Genomic DNA, 16,946 nt, shown 5'->3' on the forward strand with positions numbered 1-16,946 from the left:
TACATTAAGTGTATAGTACGTCATTTGGGACGCAACTATACAGCTAGTTCAGCTGTTTAACTTTGTAAGTGCTGGTCTGGAGCAGCACGTTGTCTTTGCTTTGATGAACTGGCAGACTTATGTAAGTGGCCTATTCTGAAGGTACAGAACAAGCGTCACCTCAAGGTAAGAACAGGGACTGGGGGTGGACAACACATGCTGATTGAGTGATTATGAAACCAGACTGTGGTCGCTTTGTAAAACATTACGAACATCAAGTGTAAGCTGAATCTGTTCCTTAATACCAAGAAATAACACAATATGATAAACCTCAGCATAACAAACACCACATTCAATACACAATTTAATCCTGTATGTTGTCACAAGTATTTAATTATTTGGACAAACTTCAAAATTGTCTTCACGCAGATATTTAATAAACTATCGGTTTGTTATCAACTTTCTATAGTATAGTCAATATGGCAATGGTTTAACATTGATAAAAAACAGGCCGATACATCGATGCTTCACTACATCACATTTCAGATTTTCAATAATGTCTTCCCTTGTATGAATCTGGAACTATAAACATTACAGAATAGTGGGGTTGCTGATGTGAGGCTTATGTTTTTGTCCACCAGAGGTTAAATTACATTTAAAATGGTTACATATTTTAAAATGAATTAGCAGGTTTGAGGACCAAGAATGGAATTCTGATTTTAATTGATTTTGAGAGAATATTTGGGGAATGATTGCAGAAATGTTAATGTAGCCGTAAGTAAAAGTACTAGATAATTACCAAATAATTTATCTTGTTTAAAAAAAGGAGGAATTCTCAATAAAACACCAAGGGGCAGTTTCAAGGACAGGGTTTAAAACTAGTCCCAGACTAACCTCAAATGTTAGAAGTGTCTTGATCGAAAACAACTTGCACTGATATATCATAAAATAGCCTTTATCAGTGTGAATGTTTTGTCTCAAGATGCACGCCAGAAATGTTTTTTGTAAAGCTTGTTTTTAAAAACGATTTAAATATCCTTATTTAACTAAAACCTAGTCCGAGAAACGGCTCCCATATCAGCTACTTTGGCATAATCTTACATTTAGCCTTTGTAAACGTAAATAAAACAGCATTGTTCTGAAAATTAATTTGGGAATCATGTGAGTCATATTCATGAAATGTCAAGTTGGTGATACAACCATTTAAGGAGCTTTTTTTAATGTGCAAGAAGATGGGATGGGAAATAAAATCACATAGTAGAACCTTGGTGATACTAACTGCTGCATGCAAAAGTTAGTAAATCTCTTTCAAATGTGAGATAATCTGACATTTTATGACAGGGTGTGGTCAGGTATTCTTAGGTATACATGTCAAATGATATATCTTAAAAGTACGTTTTTAAATATCTGATGTGATTTTATATATAATATTATATGTGAAGGTGTTTCTCAATTAATTCTTGCTTTCCATTGTAGCATTTGTAAAGCAGTGTGAGATTTTTTTAAGTGAGCGTAAACGCTCCACCTGCCAAGGTTCATTTGGCGACTACATGAGCTCACTGAAGGCTACTTGCGAGTTAACAAGAACAACAGCACAGATGGGCCACTTTAACACTATTATGCTGCCTGAATTAGAGGATATCTCTGTCCTATATACATATATTTCTTATTTGCAATATTGTTTACTGTAAACAGTTGACTATTATGTGATTAGATTAAATAAAATGAGCAGCTTGTCTGGTGTTATTTATTAACCCTGGCATCGCTTTAAAAACTAATATTATTTGGACACAAAAGGTATAGGTATAAATGTCCTTTTAAAATGAAGAAGGCACATTGGGCTCAGAAACGTAACATGTGGGCTCAGAAACAAACAGACTCCTTTAACTACTTACATGTATAGAAAACACAACTGAAGTACACCAGCAGCCTTTTTCTACCAAAAATACACACACACACAGCAAAACAAACTCAGCATTACAGTGTAATCATCTACCGACCTTGATGACGGCCAAGTAATAGAAAAAGGGTAATGTGGCCTGTTAGTATATGATCTCTTGTGTAAAAACACACTGATAGAATGGCCTTTAACAACACTCTCAGGCAGCAGCAGTGGGTTATAATATAAAGCTATCATAAAAATGCCACAAAACTAATCTAGATCCTTTTTTACAATGAAAACATTAAGAGGGGGGGAAATGTCTCTTCATATTTGGTTGGTAGACCACATGCATTCAACAAGAACAAATGCAAGACATAGATGTGTATTTAAATGCAGACTCTGTAAATTCAGCATTAAACAAAAGCAAGTTTGCTATACTAATAGTTAGCTGTAATGCATTCATAATAAAAAAAGATGAAAGTGTTCACAGCATGACGGAATAAGCATAACTATGAGATTCAGACCATTTACAAGCTGGGGCCCGTTTCAGAAAGGAGGTTTAATGAGTGTATTAACACTGAAATGGGGGAAACTCTGGGTTTTCTGTTTTAGAATGCGAGGTATGTCAAACCAGAGAAAGTGGGGTAACTCAAGCCCGTTTTCAAAAGAGAGGTAACTTATACTCGGTTATTAGTAACCATAGTAACTTACTCTGTGAACCTAACCTGGTCGGCAACAGGTTTTCTTTTGTAAACTCGGAGTTTCTGAGTTTCTGAGCATATTCTTTCCCTTACATTTTCTCACAAATGGCTTTCTATGAGGATAAGAAATTAATTAATAAAGTATATAAATAAAGAGCACAAATAAATAAATGAATAAATACAGACAGAAATGCAGAACTTATGCGATATAGGTAATAACGATTTATTTAGACATGCAATCATTCCTACCCTATCCTAATCCTATTTTCGTTATTTCTGTCGTTTCATTCATTTATTTACAGATTAATTGGTTTGTTTATTGGTTCATTGATCTATTTATTAATTTTAACTTAAGTCATTGTCAGGACATTAGTAAATCCAAAGGTGTGCCTCGCTCTCAGGTGCTTTCTACCGCCATGTTGCATTTTTTGGTGCCATTGTGTATCTTAATATTGTAGCTCCATTGATCATGGCTTGTCGTAGTTGTGATGCAAGCACTTAACTCAAGGTAACCCTACACAAAGTTGATAAAACTAACTCAAATCAACTGTTCTGAAACCAAAACTCAAAGTTTCACATCTCGGTGTAAATCAACTCAGAGTTCACATTTTAACTCGGTGTTGGTTGAACCTCCTTATAGAAACGGGCCCCTGATAATTGCAATGACATATAGAAAAACTCAAATTGGTGGCCACTAAAATACAGTTAGGTAGTTCTCTCTATTCTGTTTGAAGTAGATATGAAACAGAAATTGCGATTGTCTTTTTGTCCCTATCGTGAATTTGTTTTCATATATCAGAACTGACTCGGTCGTCGGAAGTTGGCCTTTGCTAACATAGATGCAGATTGTATCCCATGTTCACAGTTTTTATAATTTTCCATTTAGCAGACTGTGATGTGAATATATACGAAAGACATTGATGTGTTTTAACACTACTAGCGCTGCCATAGAGATGGTTAATTCCGAGTTGGGAGCTGTGAGCAGAACATGGGTGGTTATTTCATTATGAGGATTTAATGAGATAAAAAAAAGTACAATTCTGTTAGTCTTGTGGTCATGGAATAACATAAAGCATGTCAAACGAACCTACTTCATGACTATAGGGCTCTTCAACGATTATTCTATTTTAATCACATCCAGAAGAAAGTTTTGTGTATACATAATATTTGTCATTGTGTATATTTATTTTGTATTTATAAACACATACACATACAAGCTCATAATTAGAAAAATATAAAATACAAAAACCAATAAATGTTTTTATATAATTTAAATTATATATACATATTAATATATACATATTAATATATAATGTATACACTGAGATTTTTCAAATATACTGTAAACATGTAGGTGTACGTGTACGTGTTAATAAATACTAAATAAATATGCACAGTAGCCTACATAGACATAATTTGTATTATGTAAAAACAAAATTTTTATTCTGCATGCAACTAATCGTTGAACAGCATAGACTGAAGTTGTCATACTATGCAAGAATTCTAAATACAGCCGCAGAAAAAATGAGGTGACCATTTCAGAGACTATTTCTCTGATTTTAAAATGTATTATTTACAGGTATGTGTTTATGTAAAATTTTAACTTTTATTTCTTTCTGTATACTATTAACAACATTTCTACCAAACTTTAAACAAAAATGTTGCTTCTATATGCAGAAAATAAAAACTGGTGAAGTTGGTCAAAATAATAAAAAAGATGCTCCGTCTTTTTTCAGACCTCATATACTGCAAAGAAAATAAGTTCATATTTACTTTTAATTCAACAGTAATATTTGTACATGTATTTAAGAAAAGTTAAAACATTATTTTTGATGTGATAACCTGGATTTTTATAACAGTAAGTGTGCTCTACTGAACTGGATAACACTTTCTAAAGATGGGCTAATGAGACTTACAACAGAGATATTAAATATAAACAAGATTCGCCACTGCCATTACAATGAATGGGGATGGGATGCAACGTTCAATATGGCTGCTCTGGCGAAGGAAGCTCTGCCTGCCAGCAAAACAGCCAATCATCAACCGACAAACACTAACAATTCTGTGGGTCTGGTTCTCTTAAGGTGCTGTCTGCCTGTGCGCATCAACAGAAGCGTCCTCAAAAAAGTTGTATTAATGCGCAAATTAAGCTTATGAAACCTTCTAAGCTTATGGACTCGGTTTATTTAAAACGATATAGCTTTTTTATGTAAATATGGAACAGTAATGAGTAAGGTAAATCTAAGTCGTTTCTTGAAAATGCCCAGAGATTAAGCTGCTCTGGCACTCCACAAAAATAGCTATAAAAAGCCCTAAGGGTCTAGTCTTCTTTTTCTGTCAGCTTGGGTTCTACCGTTACAATGCAGCTCCACAGAGACCACCAATGAGATACACACATCTGTAGTACATCCACTGCTTGCATGTCACAATGCAGATACCTTCAGCGGTCGCTATCACAAAGCCTACAAAAGATGGCCACCCTCTCTTATTGAATCCTTTGGAGAAGCATCAGCAAGAGATGAAGTGAAGGCTACTGTATGACCTTGGGTTTTGTATTGCAGCTTTTGTGGCTGTAGCTCTGTTCCAAAACATTCAAACTGTTTTGTTCTCTTTAACTCTGCCTGCAAGGTACAGTAGTTGCCATTTAAAGCAGCAAAATAACTTAAATGGAATCTCATATATAACTGAATTAAAACTAGCCGTATAGCAACTCCACACACTTGTTGCTTAGTTTTGATTGTTTTGCATTACCATTTTGCCAAGTTAAACTACTGATAAAATAAATATAAAATAACGTATAAATAATAAATTCTTCTGGGTTACCCAATTGCTGCCTTGAAGGCATCTTTGAACAAAACATAATTTCACTGCCTGCTGTTTTAAACAGCTTTCATGAGGAATGTATCTTTGATGCCTTGAAACGCTGTGTAAGCAACTCACTGGGTTTTATAACGGAGCTATTGTACACTTGACACACATACCAATCTCTTTATTGATCAAGAGCTGCTATATATTTGGTACTTAGAATTTGGGCACGACAAATAACCTTAGAAGACTAAGGCATCAGATATATTCTTACAGGTAAGAGAATCCCACAGTGCACTGGGACAAACTCTGAAAATAAGAATTCAAAATTCTACATTTGTTCAATACAAAAGCAATTAATTAAAAGACATTTAAAGTAATAATGAATAACCTCTTACTGTGTGTATTATGTACAATTAATGCTTATAATACAAAAAACAACGGTCTGGTTAATAAATAACGCATGGGAAACTGATGTTAAAACACCACAAACAAACTAATAAAAAGGGCAAATATGTCTTCATTGTTGTGTCAAGAAAAATAGCCTAATGATCTTCATACAATAGATCAGTGGGGATGTTTTGTTTCATCATAGTAGCTAACTTCACACTACTGGAATCAAAGGAGTTACATATTTGTCATTATGAAGGTCATTTAATTCCATTTCAGATAGGTTACTGCCTATAAACACAGTAGACCGCAAGGCAGCTCACTAGGTTTGGAAACAAAATTACAGCTTGCATTTTGTATATAAAATTTGTCACAAAAATACTATTAAGGAAAACATTTGACTGAAATTATGAAGGTACCAGCCGTGCAACATTCACAGCTATAATGGGAGAACACCTGCAAGTAGTGCATGCGTGAGCAGGTGTGCAAAAGATCTACACGCTGTGTGTTTGTGTATGCTGTTGGCATCCTGATCATCTAGGAACAGTGTGTCCTGGGACTTAATTATTTCACACACAGGCGCGTCACTAGCTGAAGGAAGACTAATTGGGGGAGTCAAAACACACAACAACGACCACAAATTCCCCCCTGCTACAAGAGAGCTCAGCTGACTGCCAAGGGCAATATCACTGGAAGAGAGCTTAGCAGATGGACCTTTCCATTTCTGTTCCTCGTGATGAGAGGTCTTGCTTGTCCCATGGCAGGTTACTTTGTTTTTGCCATGGTCTAATTCAACAAGATGCGCATACGATCTTACAAGAATTGTGGGGCGGTGAAAGGATTATGCAACACGGGGTCTTACTTTGTTGTCCTTTGAATATTTGACGGTAACATCAGGACAGTTAAACGCTCTGTTTAAGGAGAAAAAGCTGTGCCACATATGCACTTGTAAACTAATGTCACAAAATCTATACAAAGCCAGTGAAGAGCTCAACTGACAAGTCATGTTTGACTTCCTTACGTGTGAAACTGAGGCGACGGCGCCACTCTCCTCCATGTCAGATGGGCGCGTGGCGTGCACACCGGTGAAGATCAGCGAAGGGCGTGGTTTGATGAAAGGGGCGTGTCTAAGTCCCTTACGACAGCTAGCACAGAAAACAAGTGTTTAGTAAACTGCTCAACAAAGTCATTTACATTGGTATCGTTACATTGGTATCATTCTAATACGTGTTTATTTATCTTATGTGTCACAACGGAATTCTGTAATCTGTTACAGCCGTACTGCTTGGTTTTGACAAAAACAAATCTAAGTATTTGTTTTCTTCAAACCGGCTTCAAATATCCGAAACGGACTATTAGCTTTTATACATCTTTTGTGCACCTTGTAGTACCAAAACAGAAAAGTATGAAATTACATAGGGGCTACTAATAATTAAAAAATAACAGGACATAGCTATGTTTAGTCATTTAAAGTACATACGAGAAAATACAAATTCCGCTTAAAAATAAAAAAAACGTATAAATAAATAAAACGTTTTCTATTGTGTATTCAATAAACGTATTGTGTATAACAATAAACGTATACAAGAACATAACAAAAAACATGATTTTTGGAACCAAACTCTTTAAATATATACGTTACACCATAGTAAACAGGTCCCCTCTGACCTTGTGCTTCAAAAAATCCATAATTTCACTAAATAATTTAAATAAAAGAAGCTACTTTTAAAAGATATATATGTATTTTACACACATACGATTTACCGTTTATAAATTACGACCTAATGGAGGAGCTTTTGGGACGTTCACAAGCTTTGGCGTCTCCATCTTCTGGTACAATTTATTTACTACAGCGCGAGCTCCACAACAGGTGCCGTCAACGCATGACGCTATGTCGCAAAACAGGAAGTGTCGAAAAGTTGTAAACCTGCTTAACGACAGTTGTGGACAGATACACGTGTGGTACGAGGTGTTTTAAGCGATAATGTAAGTTACTGTGTAGTTTGTGAATATGACTATAGCTTTAAAGATGGGGGGAAACGATATCAATATTTCGTCAATAATTAAGCTTGTAATGGCTGTTTTTACGAAAGATGAAAGTAGAAGGCGCTGGCAAATATGTAGTTGGTTAACTGGCTAACAACGGATTTAATTTTTAAAGCGGTTTGAAGTAACGTTACAGTACTACTTGCGTATTTCACCAACATGCTCATATAAAGATTTATAGGTGATTAGCTATTTAAATGACAACAGTTATGCAGAATTATTATATGTTATCTAACAAATATTACATTACACTCAATTCCGCCATAGTGCACTTCAAATGATCTAATGAGTTGAAAAGATAGCTCAATAAGTACAACGTTACCTGTAGTGCGTATGAGATACATATGTGTGTGCATAAGATTAAAAACAATGGCCTCAGTGGGACTAACAGTTCGATTAGCAAATTACTTGAATAGGCCTACATGTCACTCCATGACTGTTTTCTGGACACCTCTCTTGTTTCCTCAGTGTTTATCAGGATGGCGAAGAGTTTGCGCAGCAAGTGGAAGAGGAAGATGAAGGCAGAAAAAAGAAAGAAGAATGCTCCCAAAGAACTGACACGGCTCAAAGCTGCGCTGGCTCAGGGAGAAAAAGGGGAGATCACAATGAAAGATGTAGCTGAGATTGCCACAGTGGTGCCGGCTGAGAAGTTGATGGAGGCGCAGAAGGAAGATGGTATGATCTTTAAGATCAATTCAGTTGGTTTGTTTATATTGTGGTAGTCCTTTAACCCGTGCATAAAGCCTATATGTTTGCGATAATATGATGTTGTTTTTCAGCGGATGCTGGAAAAATGGATATAGACTGTAAACGCAATAAGAAGACGATGCTGGATGATCAAGGACGGTACCCTGTCTGGATGAGCCACAGACAAGTAAAAAAGTTTAAGGCTAAACGCACCGGCAAGAAAGGAAAACCAAAAAAGGGCATGGCCTGGTAGATGAACTAAACCTGTTTGTCTGTGGACGACATTCCTGGGCCGGCTGTACAGGAACCTTGCTGTGTATCATTGTCATGCGCAATTTGTAAAATCCTGGATTGTGATTGTTATGCAGCCGTGTGCAGAGAAACGCTTGTTAAATGATCTTTTACCAACAAGCACTGTTTGTTGATTGTGAATGCAAGATGCGACTGGACCATAATTTGAAGTTCTTCAATTCACAAATATAGAAAGAGTCAAGTTTCACATGGCTGAATCTCCAAATAAAATATGGATACATTAATGTGTTTTTTTATCTCTGTCACTATGTTTGTCTGCTTTATTTTTGAGTTGTACAGTAGTAAGTGTATACTTTAATTGCAGACATATTCATGGATAAAATATTTCTTTATCTTAATAAATACAATAACCATAATCATGTTTGTCATTTATTTTGAGATTATTTAATGGAATGCGTACATTGAATCAGTAAATGAATACTTAAAGTGCAAGCATACGCCAATAGCTCAGCACAGTATGTAAACGTCGAATACAACATGTATGTTTCTAAACTTGAATACAATACCTCTGCATTGAAGTCTTTGCAAAACTAAAAATAAGTCCTAAGCGAATTATGTAAAATGTCATTCTGTACATCTTTGCATATTGCACTTGCGTTGTCTTTTGCATTTTATATAGGAATTTTCTTTAGTAACATTCAAAATAGAATATTTAATCATGTTTTGATTTCCGCGCAGTATATGCTGTTTGGTATTATTAGTCATTACTCAAAACAGCAGTGTGATCGTCATCGCATGATATTTGTGATGTCCAGTAAACATACTGAGAAAAAAAACGTGTCTTTTGCATTGTTAATTAAATTCTGATCAAATAATGAATTAAAAGATCATCAAATGAAGATCGTTGAGTTGCAGTATACAGTACTTTGAACACTATGGTCTGTTTTATACTATACAGTCCAGCATATAGTAGATAATCTGTGTGTTCCCTTCACACAATTCACACATACTGCAGGAACAGAAATAGTATGTTAATGTGGTATTCTGAACACAGTCCTTGCTTTGGAAATGGTCAACTACATCATCTGCACAAAGGAGGCGGGAAACAGGCCCGTGCACCCATGACAAGTTCCTTTCCACCAACCCTCATCCACCATCTCAATGTTAGTGATGATGTCATCTGGCATGAAGGAGATTTCATCACTGGCCTCTGCAAGACATTCATACATAAGAACATGTAGGCAGAACTGAAGTCCCATCAGGCATCAATTACATTAGTTATTAAAAGTCAATTGAGATACCTTTCTAAAAAAAAAAATGAAATCAAACTTCAAGCAGTAAAATAATCACATAAGGTGTGTACGTACCTCCTTGGTAATCATAAATAGCGACGGCTGATTGTCCACCACCGATATCTTCATAGTCATTTTCAGCAGCTGAAAAAAGTCAAATAATTAGGTTAATAAATTCATTTAGACATACTTCGGTGGAACACAAAGTGATTTGTTAGCCAAAATAACTTTGAATGAATTGAAAGTTTATCAAATTAAAAGAAAGTAACATTCTTCAAAATTTCTCAGTAGTCACAGGATTTGCTCAATTCCAGGGAACCGTCTGTTAGAAAATCACAGGTATTCATAATCATTTTCCCTGCTATTTAGTTTAATTTCTTTTTCAAGCACATCAGTCAATTCTGCAATTCACTGTAGCATAGATCACGATTTTCAAACCTGCAGGAATGTATGATCCAACATCCTCATAATCCTCTTCCTGTGGTAGAGGGGGAGGAGCTCGACCGGGATCTGCTTCCTCCAGCTCTTCGTCCCCAAACAGGTGATCGGAGCGCGGTGGCAGAGATGGCGGCTCGTCATAGTCGGGCTGTTCCTCATAGCCAGAAGGTTCCTCAAACTCAGGCTGTTCCTCCACCTGTTAGTGGCCAAAAAGCAGCAGACCATCAACCTTAGTGTGTGTTCATAACAGAGACTCCATCAGTTCATTACTTCATGTTGAGAACATAATAGAAATGCTTGACTGTGTTAAGACTTTGTGTGGTCTTGCCTCTGGTTCATCTTTGGGAATCTCAGGCAGTTTCCTGAATGTCTGTGTAGGCTTTTGGGAAGCCGGGACAGGGGGAGGTTTCTGCTTCTCTTCCTCTTCTTCATGTTCCTCTTCTTCATGTTTACTCTGCTCCTAAGAGTGAAGATCATCACCAGCATTAAAACATTGTTCTAGGTTCAAAACAGATTAAGCTATATTACCACAAGGAAATTTCTTTTTTATAATACGTACTCATTGGCACACAAAAAACAAAGGCTTGTGTATGTGGGCGGGTAATTTTTATAATCTATGTTGATCATGTTTCCATTTAAAATCATATATATACACACGTGAGTGTGTGTGTGCTATTATCACGTATTTAAATACACATGTGAACCTGTTGTTTGCGTCGGGCCTCTTCCTGTTCTCGTTTCTCTCTGGCGAGTCTTCTTGCTCTCTCCTCCTCCGCCTTTTTCTTGTTCTCCTCATCCGAGGCCTTTGCCATGTTCTCAAACCGAGCCTTGAGGTTTCCAGCTCCTACACTTGCTACAAACACAGGAGTAGATCAGCAAGTGTCTATATTGGCGGCAGTAAATATTCGGACCCTATTATTGGCATTTAATTGCATGAATCTCACCTCATTGCATAAAATAATAAAATATACCAAGAATAAAAATGATGCTACAAAATGCTTTTCTCAGACCTAAGAAATTATTTTTAACCAATGAGTTAAAGTTTTTCATTTAACAGATCTTTTCTAAATGTTTTTCTATATTTAACAATACATATTTTACAGTGTATCTTATCGGATCTTCAACCAAACCTATTAATATGACATACTAAGTATTATAACTTATATATAAATTATATACGGTTGTTTAGTGGTGACAAAAGAAATACCTTTTCAGGTCCAAGCATCTATTCATTTCAAGCAGATCTACAGCTTAAAGAGCAATATAATATACATATATAACTATGTTTTCAGAGGTGCATGAAGACATTACATACTGAAGCGTTATGTTTATCTACATACACGTCGGAACCACTTACATGGAATTCACAATTTTGTTTCTACAGTAGCCCTAAATGGACAAACTGCTCGAAAGAGCACATTTCAGAAATAGATTGTCTCCTTCGTGACAATACGTGACAATATCTTAGTCCTGTGTCAGCCATGGAAGTGCTTCGAAAGTCAGGTGGAGTGAGCCGTTGGTTGCAATTTGTAACCTCACCACTAGATGGTGAGATGCCGCTAAATTTCACTGGAACTTTAAATGTCAAAATACTTTTTGGAGCCACTGTACAACCCAAAATTCCTACACAACAATACCATTATAATACAACAGACACTCACAAGGCTCAAATGCTTTAGGTTTTTCATAAGATGATGATGGAGATTCCATCTCATTAAACGAAGCGGCGCTCTGTGTGGGAAAAACATTGCTCATTATCTCAAAACCTTTGAACTGAACATTTGATTTGCAACAGCAAAAAAAAATGAAATATCTCCAAAATGTACCTTATCCATGCGATCCGCCTCAACTCCATAACGGCCTCCAAAGCCCTTGGCATAGTCTGAAATAGATACATAATGTGCATTCATATCCCTGAGCAGAAAAACATCCCTTCATGTTTTATTTTATTAGTTTAATACATAATTTTTTAATTTGTGAACATCATTAATATTCCATGCTCGACTTGTTTAGTGTCTGTGTTCCTACAGTAACACGCTCTCTTCCACCCAACATCATATTTTACACTAACAGCCCCGAATAAATTGGACAATGATAGATAAGAGTTATTGATTAATCTAATGCAAAGATATACTGTGACTGTCATAACAAAGCTTACATTAAATTCTCATAAAGAAGTGATACCTTTTTGCGACTGATGTTTCTCTGTTTCGCCTTTGTAGTCATAACCCAAAGCAGCCTTATCAACTTTTTCTTTTTCCACCCCATATTTTCCACCAAAACCTTTGGAGTAGTCTGGAAGAAGAACAGAGAATTATGCTTCAGAACTACTCGTACCTCAAAAACGAGGCAACAATGATTAACTTATTAACTGTGGATAATGGTAAATATACAGTGAGGTAAATAATTATTTTATCCTCTGCTGAATTTGTAAATTTGCCTGCTTACAGAGAAATGAAGGGTCTATAATTTTTATGTAAGGTTTATAGAGACAAAATATCAACAAAAAAGTCAGGGGGAAAATGTTATATAAAGGTTATAAATTGATTGCATTTCAATCAGTGAAAAAAGTATTTGATCCCAGAGCAAAACATAATTTGTACTTTGTGCAGAAACCCTTTATGGCATGCACAGAGGTAAAACATTTCTGATAGTTGGTCACCAGGTTTGCACATGTGTCAGGATACATTTTAGTCCACTCCGCTGTCAATCTTTAAGGTTTCTTGGCTGTCGCTCAGCAAATTGGAGCTTTAGCCTTCTTAATAGATTTTCTATAGGACTAGTATCTAGAGACTGGCTAGGACATTTAATGTGCTTCTCCTTAATCCACTCTTTGGTTGTCTTGGCAATATGTTTTGGGTCTCTGTCAGTTTAAAGGCACATCCACGACCCATTTTCAGTGATCTAGTTAAGGGAGAAGGTTCTTGTCCAATATTTTACAGTACACTGGCCTGCTCTCAGCCCCTCGATGCGGTGAAGTCATCCTGTACCCGTAGGAGAGATAAAGAGCCCTTAAGCATAATGTTTCCAGAACTGCTTCTCTGTAGGGATGGTGTTTTGGGAACATTTCTCTCCCTCCAAAAACAGGAGTCAATTTTGCTCTCACATCAGTGCCAGCACTTTCATCATTTTGATGTTCATTGTCAAACTTTAGACGAGCCAGACGGGCCTTCCTGGGCAGGAGGACCTTACGTGTGCTTCAGGATTTCAATCTATTGTGGCATAGCGTGTTACCAATGGTTTGCTTGCTAACTGTGGTCCCAACTGTCTTGAAATCATTAACAAGGTTCTTCCGTGTTGTTCTGGGCTGATCTTTAACCTTTCTCATGATCATCTTTACTCCGTTTAGGAAATCTTAAAGGGAGCTCCAGACCAAGGGCATTTGATAGTTATTTTGGATTTCTTCTACTTCTAAATAATGCACCGACAGTTGTCTCCTTCTCACGAAGCTTCTGTCTGTAGTCTATTCATGGTTTGTGCAGGTCTACAATCTTGTCCCTGACATCCTTTGAAACCTATTTGGTCTTGACCATGGTGGTGGAGAGGTTGAAATGGAAGACACAGATTATGTTGGCAGGCATCTTTTATAAACATAACAAGTTGACTTAGGAGTACTTTCTTAAAGTGACAGGACTTATCTGTGGTCCATATAGGCACATAACCAATCTGTGGAGCCAGAATTCTTGCTAGTTGGTAGGGGATCAAATACTTATTTCACTGACTGAAATGCAAATCAATTTATAACCTTTATATAACATTTTTCCCCTGATTTTTTAAAATATTTTGTCTCTAATAGTTAAAATAAACTTAAAAATGATAGACCCTTAATTTCTTTGTAAGCAGGCAAACTTACAAAACCAGCAGGGGATCAAATAATTATTTCCCTTATTGTAAGTGATCTAACTGACCTTTCTGTGATTGATGTTTTTCAGTCTCGCTTTTGTAGTCGTACCCCATCGCGGCTTTGTCAACCCTCTCCTTCTGCACACCATACTTGCCACCAAACCCTTTGGCATGATCTTCATAGGAGCAGAAAGTTTTGTTCAATACACACACAAATACAATTATTATTTATGAAAAGTAAAAAAACGGACTACTGGGCTATTCATACTGTAAGTATTTGAGTAGTCACATGTATTGCATATGTAATGTTGGATCTATGAACATTTAAGTGTCTATTTACCTTTCTGAGATGCATGTTGCTGCACTTGCCCTTTATAGTCATAATTCATAGCAGACTAGAGAAAAAAACATAGACTGTGAGTTAGCAACGCTTCTCTGAAATCACAGAGGTTTTGAAAAAGAATGAAGCATAGTATGTTTCTAACCTTGTCGACCCGGTCCTTCTGCACACCGAATTTCCCCCCAAAACCCTGTGCTGCATCTGTCTGAGATGAATGCTGCTCTATCTTTGCCACATAGTCATGCCCTAAAGCACCCTGGACAAAAATATTTATATTAAATTAGTATTATTATGTGAAAATCAATTGCATTTGGTGTCCCTGAAATGAAATCTGAACATGTCAAGATTCAATTCTGGAATTCTTAAGATATAGCACACTTTGTATAAAATAAGTGTTTCAACGTCTTTTATTGGTGTTTTTGGTTTGTTGCAAAATCATTGTTATTTAGTTTGTTATCTAAACATGATCCAAAAACCATCATATTTATCATATTTATGCATTCTAGCATGTTAGTTGATAATTTGATATTGCATACTGTAAATATTACATTAGATCATAGTATTAGTTGTGAGTCTCAGTCTGACCTTGTCCATTCTGTCTTTTTCCACTCCAAATTTCCCTCCATAGCCGTAAGAGGCTTTAGGGCAATTCTCCAACTCTTTCTTCTTAAGCACCTCATGTTCCTGAGACACATTTTCCCTCAATTTTGCAATACTGCACACAAACACAGACACTCTGCATGTTACCACACGTTACACATTGCAATGTAAAACAGTTGTTGTACACTCCTCATACCCACCCAGCATTCTTTGCAGTGCTTGCATTCTAATTTCACCCTTCAACATTATGTCTGTATTTAAAACTTAAAGAAACCTTCTTGGCTCTTGACATAATGTAAACTTGCACTTATCACTCCATATTTGGAAATGCGACTTAAAACCAGTTGCGTTTCCACTTCCTATTTCCTCCTTTTGCAGTGCAAGGCGGTGCCATTACTGAAACTTGCCTTGACTCTATTTGAGATCACATTCTCTTAAATCATTAACAATACGGAATGTTTATTTAGTAATGCTTTGGTTAAGAGAATGAAATGGTGCGAAATATGCATAAATACAAGCAAGTTATGCAATTACCTGATGGGTTCTTGACGGCCTGATCCTTCTATGGTCCTGGCACCCCATCTCTGTTCTTGCTCCGAGACATCATTCTGAAAACACACAACAACATGTTGTGAGTAGGTTTTTAACCTATTCTTAAAATATTTGTAGTGTTTTAGGACTTTAAATCAATAAAAAATCAACCTTAACTCCTATTCAATCGTTTGAAGGATGGTGTTTAAAGCTGAAACGCTCGTGCCTTCATATTATATTCAGGTTTGCTCACCTCAAAATTTGGATCTGTTTCCCAGTCATCACCCTCCGACTCTACCTTCACATTAACGTCGTGTCCCACTACCGATTTCCACATCTAAGGATACAGAGAAAGGCGAAATGTCCTGGCATCATTAGCAAACATCTTATTCATGCATTGGGTTTCAAATGCACAAAAAAGTAAAACGTCACTAAAAAGTACTTCACAACAAACAAGTTGTAAAAATGTAGGTAAATATTAAATAAAACTTAAGATCTTATGTTTACAGGTAAATCTAAATAAGTTGCATTATGATACGATAGTTACACGAAAGACACATTTGTAGCAACATTGACATTTGAAGTATAATGAACTTCGCAAGTTCCTCATTTAGTTTTGTCAAAGCTAAATAAAGGTTGAATGGAAATCCTTGAATTGCATTATTCTTGTCAAAGTGAAATTAAACTTTGATTTACTCAGTGGTAAAGGACACCAACGTTGAAAAGAGACAATTTAAAGAAAGACATTGACTTCCTGAAACGAGTAAAGTTCAGGCAACTCGTAATGTTGCAGCCATTTCCTCATACAATAAACCTCCATAAAGTTTCATCGTGCAAACAACAATACAGATAGATGATAATGAGAACTCACATTATAATGCTTTTACTGACAGCCGCGTGTCCGTTTATAGTATCAGTGAGGATAAACAGTAGTCCACACCTGCGCTCGAGTGCCCGCCGCCTACCAAACACGCGCGTCCGAATCGTGAACGCGCGGCTGACATTAATGGACAGCTGTCATACATGAAAGCACGCATCACACCCGAGTGTGTTCCCATAAATAAACTTTATTTCCAAAAAATAGCCCCTACAACAGGGTCAAAGGAGGGGAAAGGATCATTTACACAGATTTTACAGATAAAACACTCATCGGGCTGTGT

At 36.4% G+C, this 16,946-nt stretch overlaps 3 protein-coding genes across 11 annotated transcripts in view; 1 reads left to right on the plus strand and 2 right to left on the minus strand.

The window, feature by feature from the left end:
* Window positions 1-7,625, minus strand: part of ppfia2 (PTPRF interacting protein alpha 2) — a 165,987-nt gene extending 158,362 nt beyond the window's left edge. For 4 of the 9 annotated variants that reach the window (XM_056749393.1, XM_056749386.1, XM_056749389.1 and 1 more), the window contains exons 1-2: window positions 7,522-7,623; window positions 6,779-6,902 (exon numbers count right to left, since the gene is read on the minus strand). In XM_056749393.1, coding sequence (XP_056605371.1) covers window positions 6,779-6,814 — 36 coding nt within the window. In that variant the 5' untranslated portion in view covers window positions 6,815-6,902; window positions 7,522-7,623. Of the gene's footprint in view, window positions 1-6,778; window positions 6,903-7,394; window positions 7,495-7,521 lie in introns of those variants that run through there. The other 5 variants (XM_056749391.1, XM_056749390.1, XR_008906823.1 and 2 more) reach the window with 4 other exon arrangements.
* Window positions 7,626-7,642: 17 nt separating this feature from the next.
* Window positions 7,643-9,158, plus strand: llph (LLP homolog, long-term synaptic facilitation factor). The gene is made up of 3 exons (XM_056749406.1): window positions 7,643-7,743; window positions 8,272-8,478; window positions 8,583-9,158. Exons 2-3 carry the CDS (start codon window positions 8,283-8,285, stop codon window positions 8,741-8,743), a joined length of 357 nt encoding a protein of 118 aa, XP_056605384.1. The 5' UTR covers window positions 7,643-7,743; window positions 8,272-8,282; the 3' UTR covers window positions 8,744-9,158.
* hcls1 (hematopoietic cell-specific Lyn substrate 1) lies at window positions 9,159-16,787 on the minus strand. The gene is made up of 15 exons (XM_056749398.1): window positions 16,658-16,787; window positions 16,040-16,123; window positions 15,790-15,863; window positions 15,241-15,370; window positions 14,801-14,911; window positions 14,656-14,710; window positions 14,381-14,491; window positions 12,657-12,767; window positions 12,299-12,354; window positions 12,134-12,203; window positions 11,177-11,325; window positions 10,801-10,932; window positions 10,473-10,668; window positions 10,110-10,178; window positions 9,159-9,952 (listed from the first exon to the last, which is right to left on the minus strand). The coding sequence occupies exons 2-15, from the start codon at window positions 16,121-16,123 to the stop codon at window positions 9,819-9,821; spliced, it is 1,482 nt and encodes a 493-aa protein (XP_056605376.1). The 5' UTR covers window positions 16,658-16,787; the 3' UTR covers window positions 9,159-9,818.
* Between the last annotated feature and the right edge of the window lie 159 nt (window positions 16,788-16,946).

The sequence above is a fragment of the Triplophysa dalaica genome, chromosome 5 (genome assembly GCF_015846415.1).
Source record: "Triplophysa dalaica isolate WHDGS20190420 chromosome 5, ASM1584641v1, whole genome shotgun sequence".
Lineage (NCBI taxonomy): Eukaryota > Metazoa > Chordata > Actinopteri > Cypriniformes > Nemacheilidae > Triplophysa > Triplophysa dalaica.

Bases quoted from the DNA above. Each gene is read 5' to 3' on its own strand.
- llph (XM_056749406.1), top strand. From the start codon at position 8,283: ATGGCGAAGAGTTTGCGCAGCAAGTGGAAGAGGAAGATGAAGGCAGAA. The intron at 8,479-8,582 runs GTATGATCTTTA...GTTGTTTTTCAG, and splicing joins GGAGGCGCAGAAGGAAGATG to CGGATGCTGGAAAAATGGAT.
- hcls1 (XM_056749398.1), bottom strand. From the start codon at position 16,123: ATGTGGAAATCGGTAGTGGGACACGACGTTAATGTGAAGGTAGAGTCG. The intron at 14,711-14,800 runs GTTAGAAACATA...TTTTTTCTCTAG, and splicing joins AGAAGGACCGGGTCGACAAG to TCTGCTATGAATTATGACTA. The intron at 10,669-10,800 runs GCAAGACCACAC...GGCCACTAACAG, and splicing joins TTCCCAAAGATGAACCAGAG to GTGGAGGAACAGCCTGAGTT.